This window comes from Xyrauchen texanus, chromosome 27 (assembly GCF_025860055.1).
Source record: "Xyrauchen texanus isolate HMW12.3.18 chromosome 27, RBS_HiC_50CHRs, whole genome shotgun sequence".
In the NCBI taxonomy this organism is placed as follows: Eukaryota; Metazoa; Chordata; class Actinopteri; order Cypriniformes; family Catostomidae; genus Xyrauchen; species Xyrauchen texanus.
The window spans coordinates 35,751,728-35,773,373 of NC_068302.1; the positions used below are offsets into that span (position 1 = coordinate 35,751,728).

A 21,646-nucleotide genomic window follows, 5' to 3' on the forward strand; every position below is an offset into this window, starting at 1 on the left:
CTGGTCTAGAGTATTTGCTCATTTCAGAGACATCAAAACTGTAATATTAATAATTTAACATCAAATTTCGATTAAAAAAATGAAATGTGTAAAATCATTTGAAGAATTAACATTGGCTATTTATCTGCATAGATATAACTTCAGCCAATTTGTTTGCAATAATTGTGACATCATTACGTAGAAATTGCACAAAAAGAGCAAAATAATTTTCTTTAGGCTGCTTTTCACAATTCAATCAAATACTGACTGATAAATAAAATCAAGCCTTGTCCAACATTATTTTTCACTGAATATTCAGTTTCACTCAGAGATACATCACATTACTGACATTAAAAGTGCTGTTAATGTTGTTTCATATGGTCTTTAAATAAATAAATGTGCTAAATTAAGTCCAGGATTTAGGCCCTCTTCAAAGACTTGTCTATATAAAAATGATAAGCACCTCTATCCCTGTAATCTTGTTACATTTGCATACAAAGTGTCGTGAAGACGGCAGGACAGGTTACATACGCAAAAGTGTAGTGTTTAACCTTTTAGCTTCTCTCACTGTGTTCAAATGACCTCATTCCAACCTTTACTTCCTCTACCTCAGTGAGATGGGTGAACACAGACTTCACTGCCTGCCATGGCCCTTCTGTGAAACTGCCCAAGGAAATAAAACCCCCAAAATATTGAGAACAAGGAATGCAAAGTCAGAAGTTCAAAGGCTGCTGTAAAGCAGTACCGGACAAGTCTTTAAAAGGATGGTTCACTCAAAAAAGAAAATTCTGTTATCATTTACTCACCCTCTTGTTGTTCCAAACCTAACTCTTTTTTTATTTTCTTCCATGGAGCACATTATGGGGCATATCATTTTCCATGACATGTCCCCTTTATATTTGCTTAGAGAGGTTGTAGTGAACGGTCACATGACTGAAAATGCCTGTCAAACAACGTCTTGCAGAAACAGAATGCTGACTCATTACGAACAGGAGCAAATTTCATGCAAGTATGTCTGATGGTGGATCCCCACTCACCATTTCCTATCTTGGATTGCACTTGTCATTTGACAACAAATCCCCTTTATCCACTAAAACCTACCTTGTGGGAAAGGATGTCAAACCGGTGAGCGTGAGAGATGGAATAGCATATAGATGGAGGCAGATATAAAAGGACAAAGACATGAGCAAGGAGATATATCAAAGGAAGCCTGAGGATTGAGAGGACATGCAGACAGGACACGAAAGGAAATCAGCGGAAGGAAACTTTCAAAGGAATATTAATGAATGACAGGCATACCCTGACAGGTTCAGATCATTTTTGTGGCATTTTAACAAGAATAAAAATGAGGTACGATGTAGCATATAGCCTTCCAAGGACACGTTACCTATAACCTATAATGTTGTTTTAAAAAAGTATAATAAAATGGAGAGTTCCGGTCCTCAATACTGATTGGTCGACATTCATCACAGCTCTGACCTCATCACAGAACTTCTATTGACCTGTTTTTTGTGACGTCACTGTATGACCACGCCACCATGTTTGTGACCAAGCATACATGTGGTTAAACATGCGCTGCACTGTGGGATGCGTCAAAAGTCATCTAAATATTTATTTCTATTTATAAATCTATATAAAAGTTGATACTGCAGTTTAATTACCAGAGCCAAACTATTATTTTTCTTCAATAAAACAGGGATAAAAACACTTGTGTGACTTATGCTCATTTATTTAGACATGTCAGTTATCTGTACACATGTCAATTACTGTATATTTATACCATCATCAATTTGATACAATTAAACTGGAAATGTGCATAGGAAGACTGTATTCATAACATCCAGACTGTATAAATGTATGTGATAATTGTAACACACAGTGGATGAAAAAAACACTATGTGTATATATTAATGATAGTCAATAAACCAACTTTATTCACACCACCAGACCACAATGTGAACATATTAGTCTTATTCACTAATATGCCTCGTGATTTCAGTGTATTCTTCACTAGATAAAAGCAGCTCTTACATTCATACAGATGGAATCACAGACGTTTTGTAATATTTTGACCATACCAGAGCAGAAAACTTTTGAATGAGAGATGTTTATGGTGATGTACCGGTAGGCGTGTGTACTCACTGGTCAAACGTCATACTCGCCGGCATGAAAATATATATCGAAATGTCCGTGAAAGTCAAATTTAGAAATATTTGTGCTGAACTCAGACCAGAATACACCTTTATTGGGACATGGCATGGATCAAAAGTGTTTTTTTTTTTTTTTCTTGATATAGTTTTACAGGTGTTTTTCCATTCACCACCATTGTTTCCTCCCGCCGATGGCAACAAATATGGCGGCTGTGGCGAAAAAGTGACGTCACTTAAAACAGGTCAATTTGTATCACTTTACCATAGCTGACAGTTATTCTTGTTGCCTAGCAACGTTCTGTTGGAAGGATGGCATTTAATCATTCTAATTAAAAGGATGACGTTTTAATTAACACTTGAGTCCTTAATTTTGCTTTCCCAGTTTTATGAAAGCAATAAGGGACTCACAGCTGTGCCTTAATATTGTCACAAATATATTCACAATATAGCACGGCCTCTCATACCTTATTGCTTAATTAAGTAAAGGCGCAGTATGTAAGATTCAGAAACCCTTGTTATTAAATGACACCTGTGGCCATTATGTGAACTGCAGCCAGCTACCTGTTGCACGTACTCGCGCTCCTGCACACACTCCATAGGGACGCAAGCATCGCCCAAAACAACGTCGTAACATACAAAGAGACAATGTGATTCACTGGCATCATGCTGACAGATGATAAGCATAATTCAAATTACACAGTTAAGATTGTTTTACTACAAACTTTGAGACTGTATATTATATTTGACTCTCCAGTGCTGGAACAGTTCTAAAACAAAAGTGTGGAGATAAAAGTAATCACTTTTCCATGAACTCATCAAGATATTTAAAATCAGGTTGCTCCAGAGGCACTGTCCATGTACAAAGAAAACAAAGGGAGATTCAAGGCAAAATGTTAGCCTCTGTCACCATTCACTTTCAATGGAAGTGAAACTGAGGCCTCCTCTTGTGTTCCACAGATTAAGTCAAACAGGTTTGGAACGACAAGAGGGTGAGTAAACAATGAAAGAATTTGAACTGTTCCTTTAAATGGCTATGTTTTAATCATAATCGCCTTGTTGGATTTGGTGCAGCAGTACCTGGTAGGTGTCCCACAGTCTAATGGTACAGCGTAACGGCAGCTCCCTCATCAGCAAATTGTTCATCCAGCGGAACGCAAATTGTAGGTACTCCACTTCACATTTCTGAAAGTGCACATGGACATCCTCTGTGGGTGTAGAGAAGAAAGCAAAAGGGTTTACATCCATTTGGTGGTTGTTTCTACAAAGTACAGTACTGGAAATAGCCTTGTGTATATGTAAGACACCCCATTGTTTAAATAAGCACCCAGGCCCTGAACTAAGACCATCAGGCTATTGTTGCATTCTCTGCACACCGATTTCACCGAATCAACATTATAGACCCCAACGCACGTGTAATTATATTCGATTGAAAGGAGAGAGAAAGCGAGAGAGATTTGCAGGGAAGGGAAAAGTAGGTATGGCGTTGAGTTTATTGAGAGGCTGATTTCTCTGATAAGCTCTCTTTCAGTCTTAGAACAGAATTAGAATGCCTCTTTCAAAAGCATTCGTATTGACTAGATTCCTGGTAGATATTGATGGAAAAATGGTGACAGCTCTCCAAAAGTACAGAGAATGAGTCAGATCTAGCTGAAGGAAAATGGAAACCTCACTGAGGCCATCAATAAAAGCAAAAATACCATTTAAAAAAATGGTTTTAAAAATGAATGATTTTGGCAATGTTGCATAAAGGTTGCATCATAATGGATTCGGCTAATGAAGTGTCACCGGTGTGTGGTTTTATCATTATCAGAAATCTCTTTGCAATCCCAGTTCTTAAAAACAACAAAAGGACTGTTCACATCAAGTCAGATGCTGGTTAATAATTTCTCATACAATTTTGTAACACCAGTGCAGTCTCTGAAAGGCATGTTTTGGGTTGAATGCAAGTTAAGCTCAATTAACAGCATTTTTAGCATAATTATCAACTCGTACCTCGTTTATTTCAAAATAAAAACATTTGTGGTAACAGGAAGTTACTTACGGTACAATAGAAGTAAAAGGGAACAGACCACAAACGTGAAAATAAACACTGTTTCAAAAGTATAGCAACAAGATTTGCAAAGTTATATCCAATATTACAACTTAATTGCCATAATGATATAAAGCAGTAAACCCTGCAAGTTATTTTATCTCACTAAATCATGTTAACATGTATAATGCTTACGTCCAGTGCCAATAGTTCTGAAACGGCAAATATTTTAATGTGAATGACCACATTCACGACCATTGAATGTGCCGTACTGTAACAGACATTTTAGCTTTTTGTTAAATAAATGAGGGAGTCGAAATTATTTTCTGTGGTAATCAGAATTATGCCACAAATGCTGTCGATTGAGCTTTAACATGTACTTAAAGCCAAACGTATGTGAAAATTTGGAAAGGGTTTAAAAAAAAAGTCTTAATGCTGCATTCCTTTTTTCAGCTATAATCATGTTTTTACATAAAAAACAATAAAAGGGATTCTGTACAAAGATTGAAAAAAAGTCCTTATTGCCAAAGGCATTTTGAAAGTTAAAATAACTAATGGCTGACGGCATATTAAAGACAGATCTTAAGGAATGGTAAATATACTCAAGTGTAATTAATTATATACTGGATAATGTATGTGCTAGACAGACAAGGCGAATAGTTAACTTCGATTCAGAACCAGCATGTTATTATTCAAACTTGTCTAGTTATTGGAGCAGCGGCAAATCTCATTTATCAACCTGAATGACGTTGATTTTCTTTTAGAAAGAGAACGAAAAAGAATTCCCATTTGAAATACCACATTCTAAAAGAACTTGTGAATGTTTTCAAAAATGCTTGCCTAAGCTAGCGCACTGATTCTCGACTGGTTTTGCTTTGTCTCTGCAGAACAAAATTAGGTGTTTCCCCAATTAGTGGGCATTTTCAAATAGGTGATTTTCAACAACTTTACATGATTTACCTACTACATTGAGATTCCCTACTTTCATTGGTTAGTTGAGAAACGCCCATCCTGGTTTGTAGACGCCCATTGTGTACAACACTGTGTTTCCCTACCTTCATTTGGATAGTTGAAAAACACCCATCCAACGATTGGGAAACGCCTATTATTGTTCCGCAGAGACATATTCCTCACTTTAGTACCTAGATTTTACATTGGACATCAAGTGTAGACCCAACACAGTATTAACATTTATTCAACCAATGAAATTATTATTCTTATTTATTGATAATTATTAAGCAAATAATCCACTGCACGAAACTGTTTATCTTCACGGCAATTAAACCAGTATTTTCAGCCTGATCTCATTAAAATGATGGGACGGTGGCAACATTTTTGCAAAATGACGTTACGCGTGCAGTTCAGAGGTGAAATATCCACATTGTGGCACTAAAAGAGTGTTCAATATTCTTCGTTTGTAAGCTTAATGCCTTATAAAAAATGATAAAATCTATCTCCCTACCCTAAACCTAACCGATGGTGTCAGACAAAGCTAATTTGAGGTGAAAAAAGCAATTTCTGATGCAACCATGTCATTTTGTGGTGCTTATGTGACACTTTTGACTCGCATGCTCTTCAGGACTCAACCCCTGCTCTATCAATTAGGCTCCCGCACAATTTGATCACACATGAAAAAGTCTATAAATGTATTTAGTTATGTAGCGCAAACATTTTAAAGTCATTCACTATAGTCAATGTGTTTTTATATCATAGACAGCATTGTGTGAGGAACAGGAGAAAAGTAAGTGTTTATGAATTGGTAATCTGCAGTTTTACTCATGATGTGTGCGAAAGGGAATTAAAGTCATTGTTTTAGCAACTCAAGTATTCATTTCACAAGGAAAGTGCCACGATACTAACAGCAAGGCACAAATAGCAAAAGAGGTAGGTATAGTAATGTGATTCTTTTAGAATGGGTTGCATATTAAAATATAGTCGGAGGTGAATTTCTTTGCCCTCATGTTGTTTTATCCATGTTGGCATCAACACAAGTTGGTTAGCTTATACCTTATGAACTCGCACACAAATGTGTAGAGTTTGACTAAGCCAAGCTTACACTACATGACCTGCAGTCAGCACCCTGCGAATCAGTCCTGTTTTTCATCGAGCGGTTGCGAACACTTCAGTACTGTAGTGTCTCAACTACACGACCATTCGTCTCCGACTGAGGACATGTGTTCATCAGGTGTAAGATGCGTTTTGGGTGATCCGATCACAAATGCACAAGCAAGATATCACTGTAACCCCTGGTCATTTCATTTGAACACTTGTGTTTGGATTTCGGAGAGAGAGTCTCTGATTTCATGAGGATATTTATCAATCATTACATCTGTGTTTTAATAAATGATAATGTGCAAAAAAGTACAAGATGAGAAAGAAAGCTCTAAAAACAGGTGTACAGTTTCTCTTATTTAATCGTAAACATGATGTTTAGAGCAGAATTCTGAGTTAGTTTAGTTCAGTACCTGCAACTGAGCTTCTAATGTGCATGCTGTTCATTTCTGTGTCCCTATTGTAAATGTTCATGCATTCACACTTATTTCCCTTTAAATCTGCACATAACCAGTGAAAAACCTGTCTTTAGCGTCATCCCAAGGATCGCCCAAAAGGCATCTTATAATTAAGATAATGAAATTAATTCACAAACTTGCACAGTTTATTCTTGATAACATGTCAACAAACATGAAAGAATGGCTCTTGCTCGATTGAGCACTTATTGGCACCACTTGCCAACAAAAAAAAAACAGCTGATAATAATAAAAACAGCGAGTAGGGAGATGTGGGTGAGGGTTTATTTTATTTTATTATTATTTTTGTTTCCTACTACCCAACACCTTGCTCTCCTCTTTCAACAAACATTAAAGGGATAGTTCACCCAGAAATGAAAATGTTCTCATCATTTACCCACCCTCATGCCATCCCAGATTTGTACGACTTACTTTCTTCAGCAGAACACAAATTAAGATTTTTAAAAGAATATTTAATCTCTGTAGGTCCTTACCATTGTGTCCTTGAGCAAGGCACTTAACTCCAGGTTGCTCCAGGGGGATTGTCCCTGTAATAAGTGCACTGTAAGTCGCTTTGGATAAAAGCGTCTTCCAAATGCATCAATATAAATAATAAGTAAATATAAGTGATATGATAGGTGTGGGGTGAGAAACAGATAAATAGTCAGTTTTTACTAGAAATTCTTCCCCCTGCCCAGTATGTATGCATAAAGGATGTGAATCACCAAAAATACAAGAAGAATGTGAAAGTGAAAGTTAAGGTGGAGACTTTACTAATTTATAGTAAAAATGGACTAAAATATTGATCTGTTTCTCACCCACACATATCAAATTCTTCTGAAGACATTGATTTAACCAGTGGAATAATATGGATTACTTTAATGCTGGCCTATGTGATTTTTGGAGCTTCAAAATATTGCCACCCATTCACTTGCATTGGGAGGACCAACAGAGCAGAGATGTTCTTCTAAAAATCTTCATTTCTGTTCTGCTGAAGAAAAAAGTAATACACATTATATGTTGTGAGATCCGAGACTTCTCTCATCGCAGACCAGTCGCCGATTCACAACATCAAAGGAGACGAGCGTGAGTAATGTAGTGTATACTATGCTTAGATGCACAGACTCTGATGTCAACCACAAATGATATAGGAAGTGTTTTTTCCTCCCTTTTTAAAAGCTGATCAGCCTATTTATTTTGCTTTGCTAACGATGCACAATTATGTGATTAGTTGCATTTTATTGTTTATTTTCAGCATTGTCCCCGTTTCCCCAAAGCAATCAGAACAGAGCTGCGATCCATTTTGGGTTGTGACCCACCAGTTGAACACCACTGCACTGGAGTATTTTTCTCACTTTTTTCACCCTCTGAAACCACAATTCGTCTCCCTACTCTCCGGTCACTCCATTCTTCTGTCCTCTCAGCTCACTTCCATTTTACCTTCACAGCCTAATCACAGTGGCTTATGGGAATTGATTTCTCGCCTGTGCTCCCCAGTGAGACTTTGGGCTCTGCTATTGCTCACAGTGTTTGTAGATGCTGATGGATGGGAGAGAGGCGCAGTGTGGGCTGTTCAGCTTATCACACCAAACACTCTTAACAGGGAGGAGACGTCCAGATGGTATAAACACTAGCACAGAAAAACAGAGGCGGACTAGTGGCATAACGCAAATGTGTGATTCCAGGAAATAGAAACGGCCAACACCTAAGGGAAAAAACAAAGTCTTTTCAAAGGTGACAAACAAGACAATCGCCCCCAGTCAGAAAAACAATTCCTTGTTATTTTGAAGGTTTTAAACCATTATTTATGGTTCTGAACAACTAGTTTACCTTTTTACAGAGGGAAAAAAAAAGAATACTGGTGGGTCGTGAGCCAACAATGGCCCACAGGTCTGTTCAGGGTTACGGACGGCAAATATAAAACAATTCTAAAAGTAAATAACAAAATGATTGTGAATAGTAAGGTTAGTAAAATAAAAAGGCTTATCAACAAATTAAAATACAACTCGGACAACATTAAACACAGGTTCACGTGCAATACGGATAATTATGGTTTGTGAAGACCACAATGTGATTTATGCAGTGAATTATTGGCAGGTGGGTGCATGAAATCATTCAAATTCATTAGACTTTTAGAAATTAAATACCCAATTTTGCATATTGTTGGGCCTGGGCAGAAATACATTTAAATTTATGATTTTAAGGGCATTTTTGTTTACTTTTGTGTTATAAACAATATTGGTTGTGCTGGTTTGCCACTTAATTTTCAATGTAAAATCTGGATCCTGAAGCAAAAATCCCTGTTTTAAGCCACCATTTATGGTTCAAAACAACTAGTTTACCTGGTTTTGGGTGCAAAAGGGTTATTTAAGGTGTATCAAACTGTGCTATTTTGCTCTGGCATTCATGACATGTTATTTTTGCTAAAGTTTGAGGGGTGTGAAAAAGAAATAAACGGACCTGTCGCAAAAGGTACAGTAAGTGGCATACAGTTGGCCCCAAAGCAGCTTTGACGCCTTAATTTGAATTATTCTTTGAAACCTGTCAAAAAGTTCAGTGCGACAACGGCTACAACAACAGACAAGAAAATAAGTGTAAATTATAAGACTGGCTTTAATAGATGTGCTAAAACGTCAAAGACAAGGTAAGTGTGTGACTCTTATCTTTTAAATAGCTTCAAAATGCACCAGGACTGACTGTCCCCAACAGTGTAAAAGAACATTTTCACACAAACATTACAATTGTCATCAATTACTTGCCTTCATGTGATGTATTTTTCTCCATAGAACACAAAAGGAGAAATTTTGAAGAATGTTCAAACAGCTCTTTTCCATACAGTGAAAGCATACAGTGACAATAAGCTATAATTTTTTTTTTTTAAAAGTCCAAAAAAAAAATCACCATAAAAACTTTTATAAAGAATGCACTTGAAGACAATATAAGTCTTCGGAATTTTAGGAAAAGACTGAAATTGAAGTTGTTACTTCATGATAATCTTCTACTACTCCTCTGTAGTTGTTAAATCTCATTCGCACCTGCGCATATTCAAACTTGGTACATCAACATGCGTTGCGGCATGTTTGAAGTCAGTGACATTAGACAACATTGGTTCTTGCATATCTTATAACCAAATGTCAAGTTTGAAACATTTTTGAAGTCAATTAAGTTTGGATTGACATGAGAGTAAGAGTAAATGATGACAATTTAGTTTTTGGGTGAACTATTGTACTGTTAATTCTATGTTGAGTGAGTGAAAGGAATTGGTGTACAATGGCGTTTATGAATATCATCTTACCATCTATTCTGCTGACGAGCTCTTCCAGTGCCTTCACTATAATCTGAATCCCAGGCTGGGCGAATGTGTAGTTGTCCTGATTGAGAAAAACAAAAGGGAATTTTGGAAATTTAGAATAATAAATTAAGATGTTAAGCTAGTTTACAAATACGCCTGTGCTGTTCCGGGGCCCAGGACAACCTTAATTTATACAATATCTGTATATATTTTTTTATTAAACATTTAACGTGTATAGAAGCATTAATTTGTGTACATAGCAACACATTTTTTTTTGCTTTCTCGGGGAAGGAGAAGGGGTGGGGGGTCTATGGGACAACCAGATCTTTTGGTTCCCTCACCTCCAGAATCTTACCCTTGTTACAACTCTGGATTTATATGCAAAAAGGCATTATGGGCAAAGCATAAAGCTTAGCTCCATAGAATTCAACGCATTGGGGAAGGTTTACATATGTAAAAAGGTCATTAGAGATTTGCTATCTTGGTACCAGTTGATTAACTCCAGGAACAGTGAACGCTATAATGTGATCGTTATTTCATAATAATGTGGTTTTTCCTCTACTCTTCTCTTGTGGGTCATTAAGGGCCAGCGGCATCTGCTGTGCTCGTGTTTTAGCCAGAGGGGACGTTTGTACGGGAAGACACATTCAGTGTTCTGATCTGTGCATATTTTCTGCCCTTCAGTCCGAATCTGCTTAGCCAATGAACACAACAGAGCACTACCCACGGGACAACCTGACGCTGGCCTTTGACCCTTGCTCCTGCCTGCAGACAAACAGCTAGACACGCTAGCTTCACTCTAACAGACGGTCTTTCTCCAGGAAAGATTAGCTCATGATCTGAATCCCTCCAGCATCCTAGCTTTAACTTCCTGTCTTGAGTTCTTTTTGGTTCTCTACCCTTGGAAGGATAGTGTCTTATCCATCGAGGCTTAAGTTGAAAAAAAAAAAGCAGTATTCATCTCCTTTTTTACTGCATTGCATTCAACTTTGTCTCTGTCTTTTAAAAAAAGGACAGGATGACCACTACAGGGTATAGTTTGACTTAAAAGACACGATTAGAGATATTGGCTTTAAGTTCCAAATCCTAGAGAGCTGCCTCACTTTTTGAAGTATTCATCCATATGTATTTGTTTTCTATTCTGTAATCTTATTCAACATATTTGTAATGTACGTTTTAATATATTTTTCATAAAATGGTATGATTGCATTTTTAGCATAATCTGAGGAAAAGAAACACAATTATTTATACCAGTTGTGACAGAACGACATGCCCTTCCCATGGACGCCCTGGCTCGTGTGATCCCAATGAAGAGCCTCAGCACCACTACATTTAAACAGGCGTGCCTCTCCTCAGGAGATAAGTCTCTACCTTTTGGTGTCTTTACAGGTCCCAGGAAAGGAGTGGGGAAGATCCGGTGCGAGTTAGATGTGTCACCGGACCCACACCCCAGAACCCTGGTGAGAGTTGGAGCACGTGTCACGGCCGACGGGCCAGGTTGTCAGGTCGATGTTCCCCTCAAGTGCCGAGGCCCAGGGAAGCCGGACCGCTCAAGTGAAGCCGCACAGTGTTGTCAGTTTTTACTGCTTATATGAAATATGTTTTTTTATCTTAATCTTGACCAACCGTTTTGGAGATTTCAGTCTTTCCCCATTCAAGGAGATGGGAGCAGCACTTACATGCCGCTTGTTTACATAGCTACACAAACTACCAAAGAGTGCTCCAAAAACAGCCGGAGGGTGGACTGACTTATCTTGAAAAAGAGACTTTGTTGAATGGATCTGTATTAATTCTTTTGTTTAGATTCTTGAAATGGTCTATATAAATAAAGCTTTACTTACCTTTATTTGTAAAGTTTACAACCCACATTAACCACCCTGTTTTGGGCACTTGGTAGCTGGTAAGGCTTGCAAACTTTTTTTTATTAAATGAAGTGTGTCTATACTGATCCTCAAAGCAAACCAAAACCCAAAATTGGATTTTTATTTTATTATGATTATTATTATTTAATTAATTCATTCAAATCCAGTGGTTAACATTAGAGCATCACAGTATTAATGAAAGTGATTAGACTCTTGCTTGAGAATTAATTATTATTGATATATTATCATTGTTATTACTACTATATTGAATAATACATTTTACTATACAGAAGTAATAGATTTCTGTAAAACAAACAAGCAAAAAAAACAATTATACGTGTCTAGTTAAATGGAGCTTTTTAATTTTGTCTTATGTTTTGGCGGACAACCGAATGTTTTTGAAGGCTTCACTTCACACCTCCGGAAAGGCAGTTCGCTATATGGGCTAATGTGCATATTAACTGCAAAAGGCTGTGATTTAATTATACAAATATACAGTCTGCTTGTGGTATGTGCTTCCCAGTGAAGTCCTCTGCTCTTTGTCATTAATGCACACACAATGCATGAGATTTTGATGATGCGGTTAATGTATAGGCAGTGGCTTCTCACATTCATTTACTGTTGAAGCACACGGCTCATGCAAACCATATATTTGTTTAATTAAATCTTACCCTTTTTGTGGTTTATATCTAGTATTGATTAATTGTGCATTTATACATTAATTTCATCCCAAATAATTCCGCAACATGGAAATCATAGGGCCCTTTGTATGATGTTTTATTTTCTTTATTAGTTTGATTTTTAATTATAAGATGAAATGTCACAAATTAGCGCTGTAGTGTGACATAGATTTCCATAAATGGGCACTTTGGGCAGTTTAAGATATACAAAAACTAAAATAAAATGATCAGTTATCAAATCAACCACAATGTGTTGTGAATTATCAGTTAGCGATATCGGCATGGAAATTCCATATTGGTCCATCCCAAATAAAAGTATATATATATATATATATATACATACAACACATACAAATATTTGGTAAACAAGTCCAATATTAATTGTATTGAACAGTGTTGTAAGGGATAGTTTACCCAAAAATGAAAATTTAGACATTTACTCACACTCATGTTGTTCCAAACGCATATACATTTCTTTATTCCATGGAACACAAAAGGAGATGTTAGGCAGAATGACAGCCTCGGTCACCATTCACTGTCATGGTAAGAAAATGCAATGAAAGTGACTAAGACTATCATATTGCCTAAAATATCCTTATTGTGTTCTGAAGAAGAAACCGTCTTACGCGTTTGGAGCAACATTACGGTGAGTAAAAATGACAGATTTTTCATTTCTGGGGTGAACTGTTCCTTTAAGTATTAAATGACAAAATAAGGCTTCTTTTTGGAACATCCTTTGTAACTGGAGCACCTATAATTACTTAAAATGCTGCCTACGAAGGTAGCACACAAGGTTTTGGAACATATTGACGGTTTTAGGGGAACTGTAGTTAAACACACACACACCTGTATCCCGTCCAGCAATTTGCTCATGCACCAAAAGCTGTCGGCTTCAATGTTTCGTTGAGTATCCAGGGGTAAACTCGCCATTTCAAAATTTTCCACATCCTCCTCTATGGAAAAGAACACACACACACACACACACACACACACACACACACACACACGTTTGTGATGTGACTCGTATGCACAGACACCACAAAGCCATTAGATCATTAGCCGGAAAACTGCATTCTTTTTCAACACATTTCATCAACCCTGTATCTGCAGGTGTTTCACTTGCAGCTATGACCTTTCTTGACTCTTTAAACATTATGTACTAAATTATGCTGATATACACACAATGCCCCTGAGAGCTAGACCTGGCTGGGAGAGACTACTCTGTGCCACTCACCATATGACTTATGTGGTCTTCAATCTCTCTCTCTCTCTCCCCCTCCCTCCCTCTTTTCTTAATAAGGATGGAGGGAGGGATTGGGGAGGGAAGGACAAGGGGCTATTTGAAGAAGCATGGAGTAAAGAGAGAGAGTGTTCTAGGCATGTTTGCAAACAGCTTGCACATTGCCAAAGCAATTCAGTCAATCACGCATCTGTTATCGCAGTACATGAGCAGAAATGTAGATAAGAAGGTCAGATAGAAGGTCAAAGACGCAATGAAGAAAACATGCTCTCGAACAACAGATGATTTTCAACTGAAGATGCCACTCAACATGTGCTGATGGGCACACTTTAGCAACTGCCACTGGATTCTGTTGTTAAGCAGACTAAACAGAGATTTTGGGAGGATGATGCAATCATAACCAGAATCAGGCTGCATTTTGCATTCCTAAGTGCATGTACTTCTGCATGCTGGTAATGGATAGTATAGTTTTAAGTATTTTGTAAGAAAATATGCCAGTACTGGGGCACATTACAATGTCATAAAATTGCATATTTGTCACATACTCTTTGTGTTTACATGAAAGCTTTACCACCTTAAAAATATTTTTTAAAGGTGACTTAATTAATCCAATGTTAAAATCCTTTCTCATCCCATCTGAATTTGACACAATAAAACATTGCTCTGTTTGTTTGAGCATCCCATTAAAAATCCTCAATGGATCCATTAACGATAATTTTAGTACTTTTAAGGAAGACATAGAAATGCATAGATATTTGGAAATAGAAATGCAAATTTGTCTTAGATTTACTGCCCTCAGCAGCCTGATACCAAATGATCAGATCATTTAATATTTTAACTTTTATTTTAATTTTTTAACTTTTCCCTAAACTATTGCAGAAGGAAAAACAGCTGATGTGGGAACGAGTGAAAGCCAGAATGGGATTCAAGCAAAAAATATGGATGGACAACAAGCTGGAGATGGAGCTGGCAGGATGAAAAACAAAAAAGCAGAGTAAATGGCCCTCTTTGACCAAAAATGAAGCGTGGAGTGCCCTGGTGGTCACAGCCTGGGCCACTGCACAGGAAAGACTCCTGATCCGTTGAGCTTTCCACATTTCAACATCACTCCAAAGCTTTGGACACAAACACAGAGTTCTGCTGAAAAAAGCTGCTTTGAAGAATGCTGGGGAAATCATGTTTGTGCCACAAAGAGAGGCTTTGCCACCCTGTATTCTGACCCTGTGGGGAAGAAAGGGTCATTGTTCTGTGTCTGAGAAAGAAACCCATTGCTCCAGATGATCTGAGAGATCATTTGATAATGTGTGAAGACATACAAACGTGGAACAAATCAAGGCTCATTGAGGTTGGCTCTTCCTGCTCATAATTGGCTTCCTACATGTCTTATATTAAGCATTAAATGATTTATATTATATAGCGCTGACACTATATGGATGACCCATATTTAAAGCCATAAGCAAAACATCCAGACAACTGTGAGAACTAAACAAATTGACGCTTCGGTAAGCTCACCGTTGCTCGCTCTGACAAGCTTTGCAGAAATTCCCATTGGAATTATGGGAGAATGCCGTGAATGATGTGGCTTTTGGCTAAATATTCTCATGAACAGAATTGATAATGTTTTTATGTGGGCTGGAACGAAAAGTTACAATTTAAAGCATATTTATCTGATGTATTTTGTAAAAGAAATTGTTAAATTACACAGTAATTTGACTGAAAATTGTGGAAACTGTGAATCAGAATTGAGGTAACCGATTATCACAGCCACTTCAAAAGAGAAAAGTGTGATTTAATAGCGATTACACACTTGATAACATTAGTGTAAGTAAACAGAACTGCTCATAACACACTCACTATGATGCCTTTTCTGAGATCTGAATCAATACATGAATTAATTAACATTAAGTTATTAGCTTAAATTAACCTTGGAGCAAATGTAGGTGTCCTTGTTGAAAATATACATGTTCATTTGGGAATGAGGGCAGACACCATTTAATCCATAGCATGCTATTGTCAAGATTTATTTAAAGATTATTAAAACGCAACCGTAAGAAAACTGTAAACAGCGTACAATTTATGATCTATAGTTGACATGTAATATATTGGGAAGTTGACATGTCCTGCATACTGAATCTCCCAAACTATTTGCCCAAACCAATTATTTTATAATTATACAATACAATTTTTTACATATTAATTGAGACCACATGGACTACATGTTTAAAAAAAAAAAAAAAAAAAAAAAAAAATCACACCACAGGATATATAAAATGAACTAGAAGGCAAAAATCTATGAAAAAAAATTATTGTGACCAGTTACAGTACCTAAATTAAGAAGTTCTTTACAGTTCCTTACATTCAAACAAATTTTAACCTAAAAGCAATAAAATGATTATATTGTAAATCTATGGCATCATTTTATAATATATAATAATTGTTAACAAAAAATGGTTAGGGTCAAAATGATGTTATTGCATCAACTACTGGATGTCGGAAGAATGGTTTATTGTGAGAATGATGATTATAATACTACATTTATTTATTGAACATTGGCGTCTTTTATATCAGATTTGAAAAAAACAACAAGAGGTGGTGCAGTATTGCTTTTACCCCTTAAGCGTGGTACAAAACACTGTAATGAACAACCTCTCGTGGCTTATTGCTTTAATCAAATTCAACACCAAACTACAACAAACTTGTCACAACCAGACTATCCTTCTAGCCCAGACTGTCCACTTAATACTAAAATTGCACAGTAATGGCACAAATAACAGCCCATAAAACTAGTAGGACAATAAATAAAAAGGTGAAAATATCACACTCCCTCTTAAGTCTTCATAGAAAATGAACGTGTGTGTGTGTGTGTGTGTGTGTGTGTGTGTGTGTGTGTGAGGGACGGAGAGAGAGAGATAGGGCATTGATGCTTTACAGAGGAGATTTCCCTGCTGTCCTCTTTGCCTGTCAGGGTAAATGTGATGATTTACCCTTTGAGAATATTCTCTCTCTCACCGGCTCACTCTCCACTTCAAATCCTTCGGTGCATCAATACTAACACTTTAAACCGAAGGGCGCCTTGACTCTCCTTCCTGCCGGCTACTCTTTAAAACACTACTCTGATATTGAGCTATGAATGAAGCGCCAATACTCTCTCCTCCACTCTCTCTCGGAGGACGACCTCTGCAGAAAGCTAAAAAGCTTGCTGAGGAGCCCTAGAAAGCCACTGAGCCGTGCCGTCCAAGAGCAACAGCAAATGGAGAAGAAGTGAAATTTCAGCGAAAACAGTGAAAACTTCATACTTTGAGAGCAGCCATATGCCAGAATATGTGCACTTCCATGCTACACAGTATGCAAATAGCAGTACGTCAAATGAGTAGGCTATCCAAATTCTCAGTATTCATGAACAACTGGGCAAACAATACCTGGAAGATGTACTGCATCTGCTGGGATTCTGAGTGTGTTCCAACAGTTGACATTTTCTAATAAAGCCAATGGAGTCAAAGAGCTGATTCAAAAAGTACAAAATTCTCTAGGAACCAAAAAAGTTGTCATTTGCAGTTAAATTGTTCATGTGTAACAACACTAGTGTAAAGTGTTGACTTGAAGATTAGGGAGACTTTTAATAGACTGAATTAGCCTGATAAGGTGTGTAAAATCACAACCAGGCCCCGCCCTCCTCCCTGTCACACACGGTCTTTGATTTTTCATGGGAATAATAGCATGGCTGTGAGGGATAGACTAACCGGCTATCTCTCACAGCAATGTTGTCATTCACATCAAAAATCAAAGATGGCACTACTGTGAATACGGTCTATAATTGGAAGCAAACATGCCAAGATAACATCAATAAGCCAAAGAGAGCAATTTTTTCTATGTTAAAATACTTTCTTTAATTCCATTTTAGGCGCAGAAATTACACAATTCACCTTAAATCAATAATATAGTGACGAAACTGAGATTAGAGCTGGGTTTCAATTCAGATTTCCCGATATTATTTAAGTCCGATTCACAATCTCTTGATTCCGATTTTGATTGTGATTAAATTGCAATTAGTTTGGTTAAATTTCAGGTATAATGTCCATTTTGCTTACATATGAAAACAATTTAATGATTCACAATACCAAATTCAATCCCACAACAAAATGCTAACTAATGAGCAGGCATGGGTAAAAAAATATAAATTTCCCGATGCATTGTCATCTTCATTTTAACTGAATTGATTTCAAATCTTAAATCCCAAGATCGATCTTCTACTCTACACACAAACCTCTCCTACAATGAGAGTAAATCACTCACAATTGCAACCAAATTTCTCAGTATCTTAAGACAGTACCGTTTTTTTAGCACATGATCAAAACAATCCATGTACTGTAAATACTTGTAAATAGAACAAATTATCCAATTCAACAATAAACATGTAACCAAATATAATATATGCAATATAGTATAATTATTGATCGAATACATTGATTTGTGCATTTTTAAAAAGCTAAAATGTGACCAAAATGATTAAAAACTAATTAAATTAAAATGTTCTTCATTTAGAAGTTCCCCTGTATAATAAACAGCATTAGCCATGAGAGAATTTCTTTCATATGGAAGCAAAAGGGATATTATAACTGAAATACACCCATATACCCAGCCCTAAATTTGAGTATGCATTGTTTCAAGTTCTCAAGTAATTATTCAAGACAAGTCAGTAACTGCCAAAACAAAGAAAACATTTACAAGCAAAAGCACAAATAAAAAAATAGAACAATGATACAAATTAAGAGAACAGTGCTTTAAAGTTTTTAACAGCAGCATCACGTTCAATTAAACATTCATAAATTAAAAACTACTTAAATTACTGGTCTTCACTGTATGATAATACATTAATACTTTTTAACGTGTTTTAAGTTATCCAGCCAAGAACAGTGAGTGGTTCTCATTTTCTTGTTATTGTTATTGTTGTTTATTTTACTGACATAGTAGACAGCGGCAGGTTTGTTGGGCTATATTTACACCCAAAGTTGATATTTTGACACAAATCTATTGTTTGTCCTGCTGTTTAAAGTTCACTTTAGACATTTTTACATTAATGCCTCACCAAGACGGAATTTTGAAGTGGAATTTTACCATTTAGTTGAGGATCTGCAAACCGTAACTCCGTGAGCGTTCTCAGAGCACATGCGCAAATAAGCGTGCACATAAGTGCATACAAATAAGCTGCCTGACAGTCAGTCAAACAACACGTAGTTACCGAAATTTGGAAGTAAAAAGCAATCTTTAAGGTTTGTGTTATTTGTGTAGTTTCTCCCTGTACTCTCTTTTACTTTTGGCTTGTTAACGATAACCAGTGGTTGTATTGCGGTTGACTGGTTGACGGTCGACCATCAGAATATTGAGAACCTCTGGCATTAGAGCAATGGATCTTGTGATTTTGCAAACCGATATTAGGATAGTTCAAATTGAAATCACGATTAATCGAAAAAAAAAAGTTGTTTTTTTTATGTCATGTAAAGCCAGTGTTGCTTCATTAATCTGGGCTCAGGTCCTTTAAACTTTCGTAATTGTTGCTAGTATGTCATTGATAACAAATTTTTTTTTTAAATTAAACATTGCTTAAAGGAAATAGCAACATGGTGGATGTACACTGGCGGCCAAAAGTTTGTAATTATGTACAGGTTTCAGAAGGAAATTTGTACTTTAATTCACAAAAGTGTCATTCAACTGATCACAATGTATAGTCAGGACATTACTGATGTAAAAAACAGCACCATCACTATTTGAAAAAAGTAATTTTTTATAAAATCTAGACAGGTCCCATTTCCAGCAACCATCACTCAAACACTTTATCCTTGAGTAATCATGCTAAATTGCTAATTTGGTACAAGAAAATCAATTGCCATGATCAAACACAGTTGAAAGCTATTTGGTTTGTTAAATGAAGCTTAACATTGTTTTAGTGTTGCAGTAAGCAATAGACTGGCATGTCTTAAGGTACATTTTTGGTAAAAAATGGCAAAAAAGAAACAGCTTTCTCTAGAAACTTAGTCAATCATTGTTTTGATGAATGATTGACTGAAATTTCATACAAAAGTGTACATTAAAATCTTCAAAGACAAAGGACAACTGGCTCTAACAAGTACAGAAAGAGATGTGGAAGGCCAGATGTACAACTAAACAAAAGGATAAGTACATCAGAGTCTCTAGTTTGAGAAATAGACACCTCACATGTCCTCAGCTGACAGCTTCATTGAATTCTACCCGCTCAACACCAGTTTCATGCACAACAGTAAAGAGAAGACTCAGGTATTCACGCCTTATGGGAAGAATTGCAAAGAAAAAGCCACTTTTGAAACAGAAAAACAAAAAGAAAATGTTAGAGTGGGCAAAGAAACACAGAAATTGGACAACAAATAATTGGAAAAGAGTGTTATGGATCTTAACCCCACTGAGCTTTTGTGGGATCAGCTAGACTGTAAGGTGCAAGAGAAGTGTCCGACAAGACAGCCACATCTATGGCAAGTGCTACAGGAAGTGTGGGGTGAAATGTCACATGAGTATCTGGAAAAACTGACAGCTAGAATGTCAAGGATCTGCAAACCTGTCATTGCTGCACGTGGAGGAATTTTTGATGAGAACTCTTTGAAGTAGTTTAATTTTTATAATTTTTTTTAAAATCGTAACTGTAATGTTTCACATTATTAATGTCCTGACTATACATTGTGATCAGCTGAATGCCACTTTGGTGAATAAAAGTACCAATTATATAAGAGCAAAATCTGTACATTATTCCAAACTTTTGGATGCCAGTATAGTAAGTTTGTGAATGTGATTATACTACACACGCTTACATACAAAACATTATTCTGACATCAACAGTCGAAAAGTTTGTTTATTATCTAAATAGTACATGCCACAGAAGAATGAGAATTAAAATGCAGCCTAAGTTAATTCGTTAAAGCAATGAACTCCAGCCATGTCCACCCTGGTAGTCTCGGATGACCCCATCACGCATATCTGAAGGCAGGGGTGAAACCCACGGCATGAAAGATCGCCTTGCAGGCATGCACTTATCTCTTTTATCTCCCGTTGACAGCCTGTTTGGATCATGAGGTCCATTCAGATGCATCGATTGGTGGGTCAAGCCCCCTACCGTGTGCTCGGCACCCTCTACAAGCCTCCGTAAACACTTAAATCCTGCCGATCAATGCGGCTCATTCAACCTGCTGTATTGAATCGCTCACTCACACTCACGCAGAATCCCAAACACATATTCACACTCGCAAACAATTTATAGGCATAAAGGACCCAAAGAATGACATGAAAGATTCAATGTGAAAATTTACTTTTCAGTAAATGAGCTTCATGGAGAACAGAGAGAAGGAGGGAATAAAGAGAGAACTGAAGCAGAGGTAGACAGCAAGAGAGGGAGAGACAGACAGGGGAGAGAAAGAAACAAAATCGATTGGTGATCCAGGTAATCTGTGGGTATGTCCCGGTGTTTGGACTGGTGACATTGCAGTAGCAGCACAGCAGAGAGATCAATGAGCCACCTTCTGTTCTTCTGTAATCCTTAACTATCCATAAGTAATTAACCTTCAGATGAGAGGACAGGAAATAAATAAGGAAGGGAGGGGAAGACTGTTGGTTGGAGGAAGAATAGCAATAAGGATGAGAGCTAAAGTATACTTTCCTCTTTATCGGTTTGTCCCCCACCCCCCTCTCTCTCTCCTTATCCGTCCGTATCCTACTTCCTTCTCTCACCGTATGTCTGTCTGTCTCTCCATATGACTCCCTAATATCTTACTTTCAGTTTCCCTTTCCTTCTTGCAATCTGTCTCTCTTTGTATGTCTGTCTTTTCCTCTACCTATGTCTCACTCTCTTGTTTGTCTCTTTCCCCAGTCTCTCCTTCTCCCAGTCT

General features: G+C 37.0%; 1 protein-coding gene across 3 annotated transcripts in view; it reads right to left on the minus strand.

Moving 5' to 3' along the window:
* The window catches only part of LOC127620982 (TBC1 domain family member 22B-like), a 74,050-nt gene that overhangs the window by 16,100 nt on the left and 36,304 nt on the right, over window positions 1-21,646 (minus strand). The window contains exons 8-10 of one of the 3 annotated variants that reach the window (XM_052094369.1): window positions 13,346-13,452; window positions 9,961-10,036; window positions 3,207-3,334 (exon numbers count right to left, since the gene is read on the minus strand). In XM_052094369.1, coding sequence (XP_051950329.1) covers window positions 3,207-3,334; window positions 9,961-10,036; window positions 13,346-13,452 — 311 coding nt within the window. Of the gene's footprint in view, window positions 1-3,206; window positions 3,335-7,095; window positions 8,371-9,960; window positions 10,037-13,345; window positions 13,453-21,646 lie in introns of those variants that run through there. The other 2 variants (XM_052094370.1, XM_052094371.1) reach the window with 2 other exon arrangements.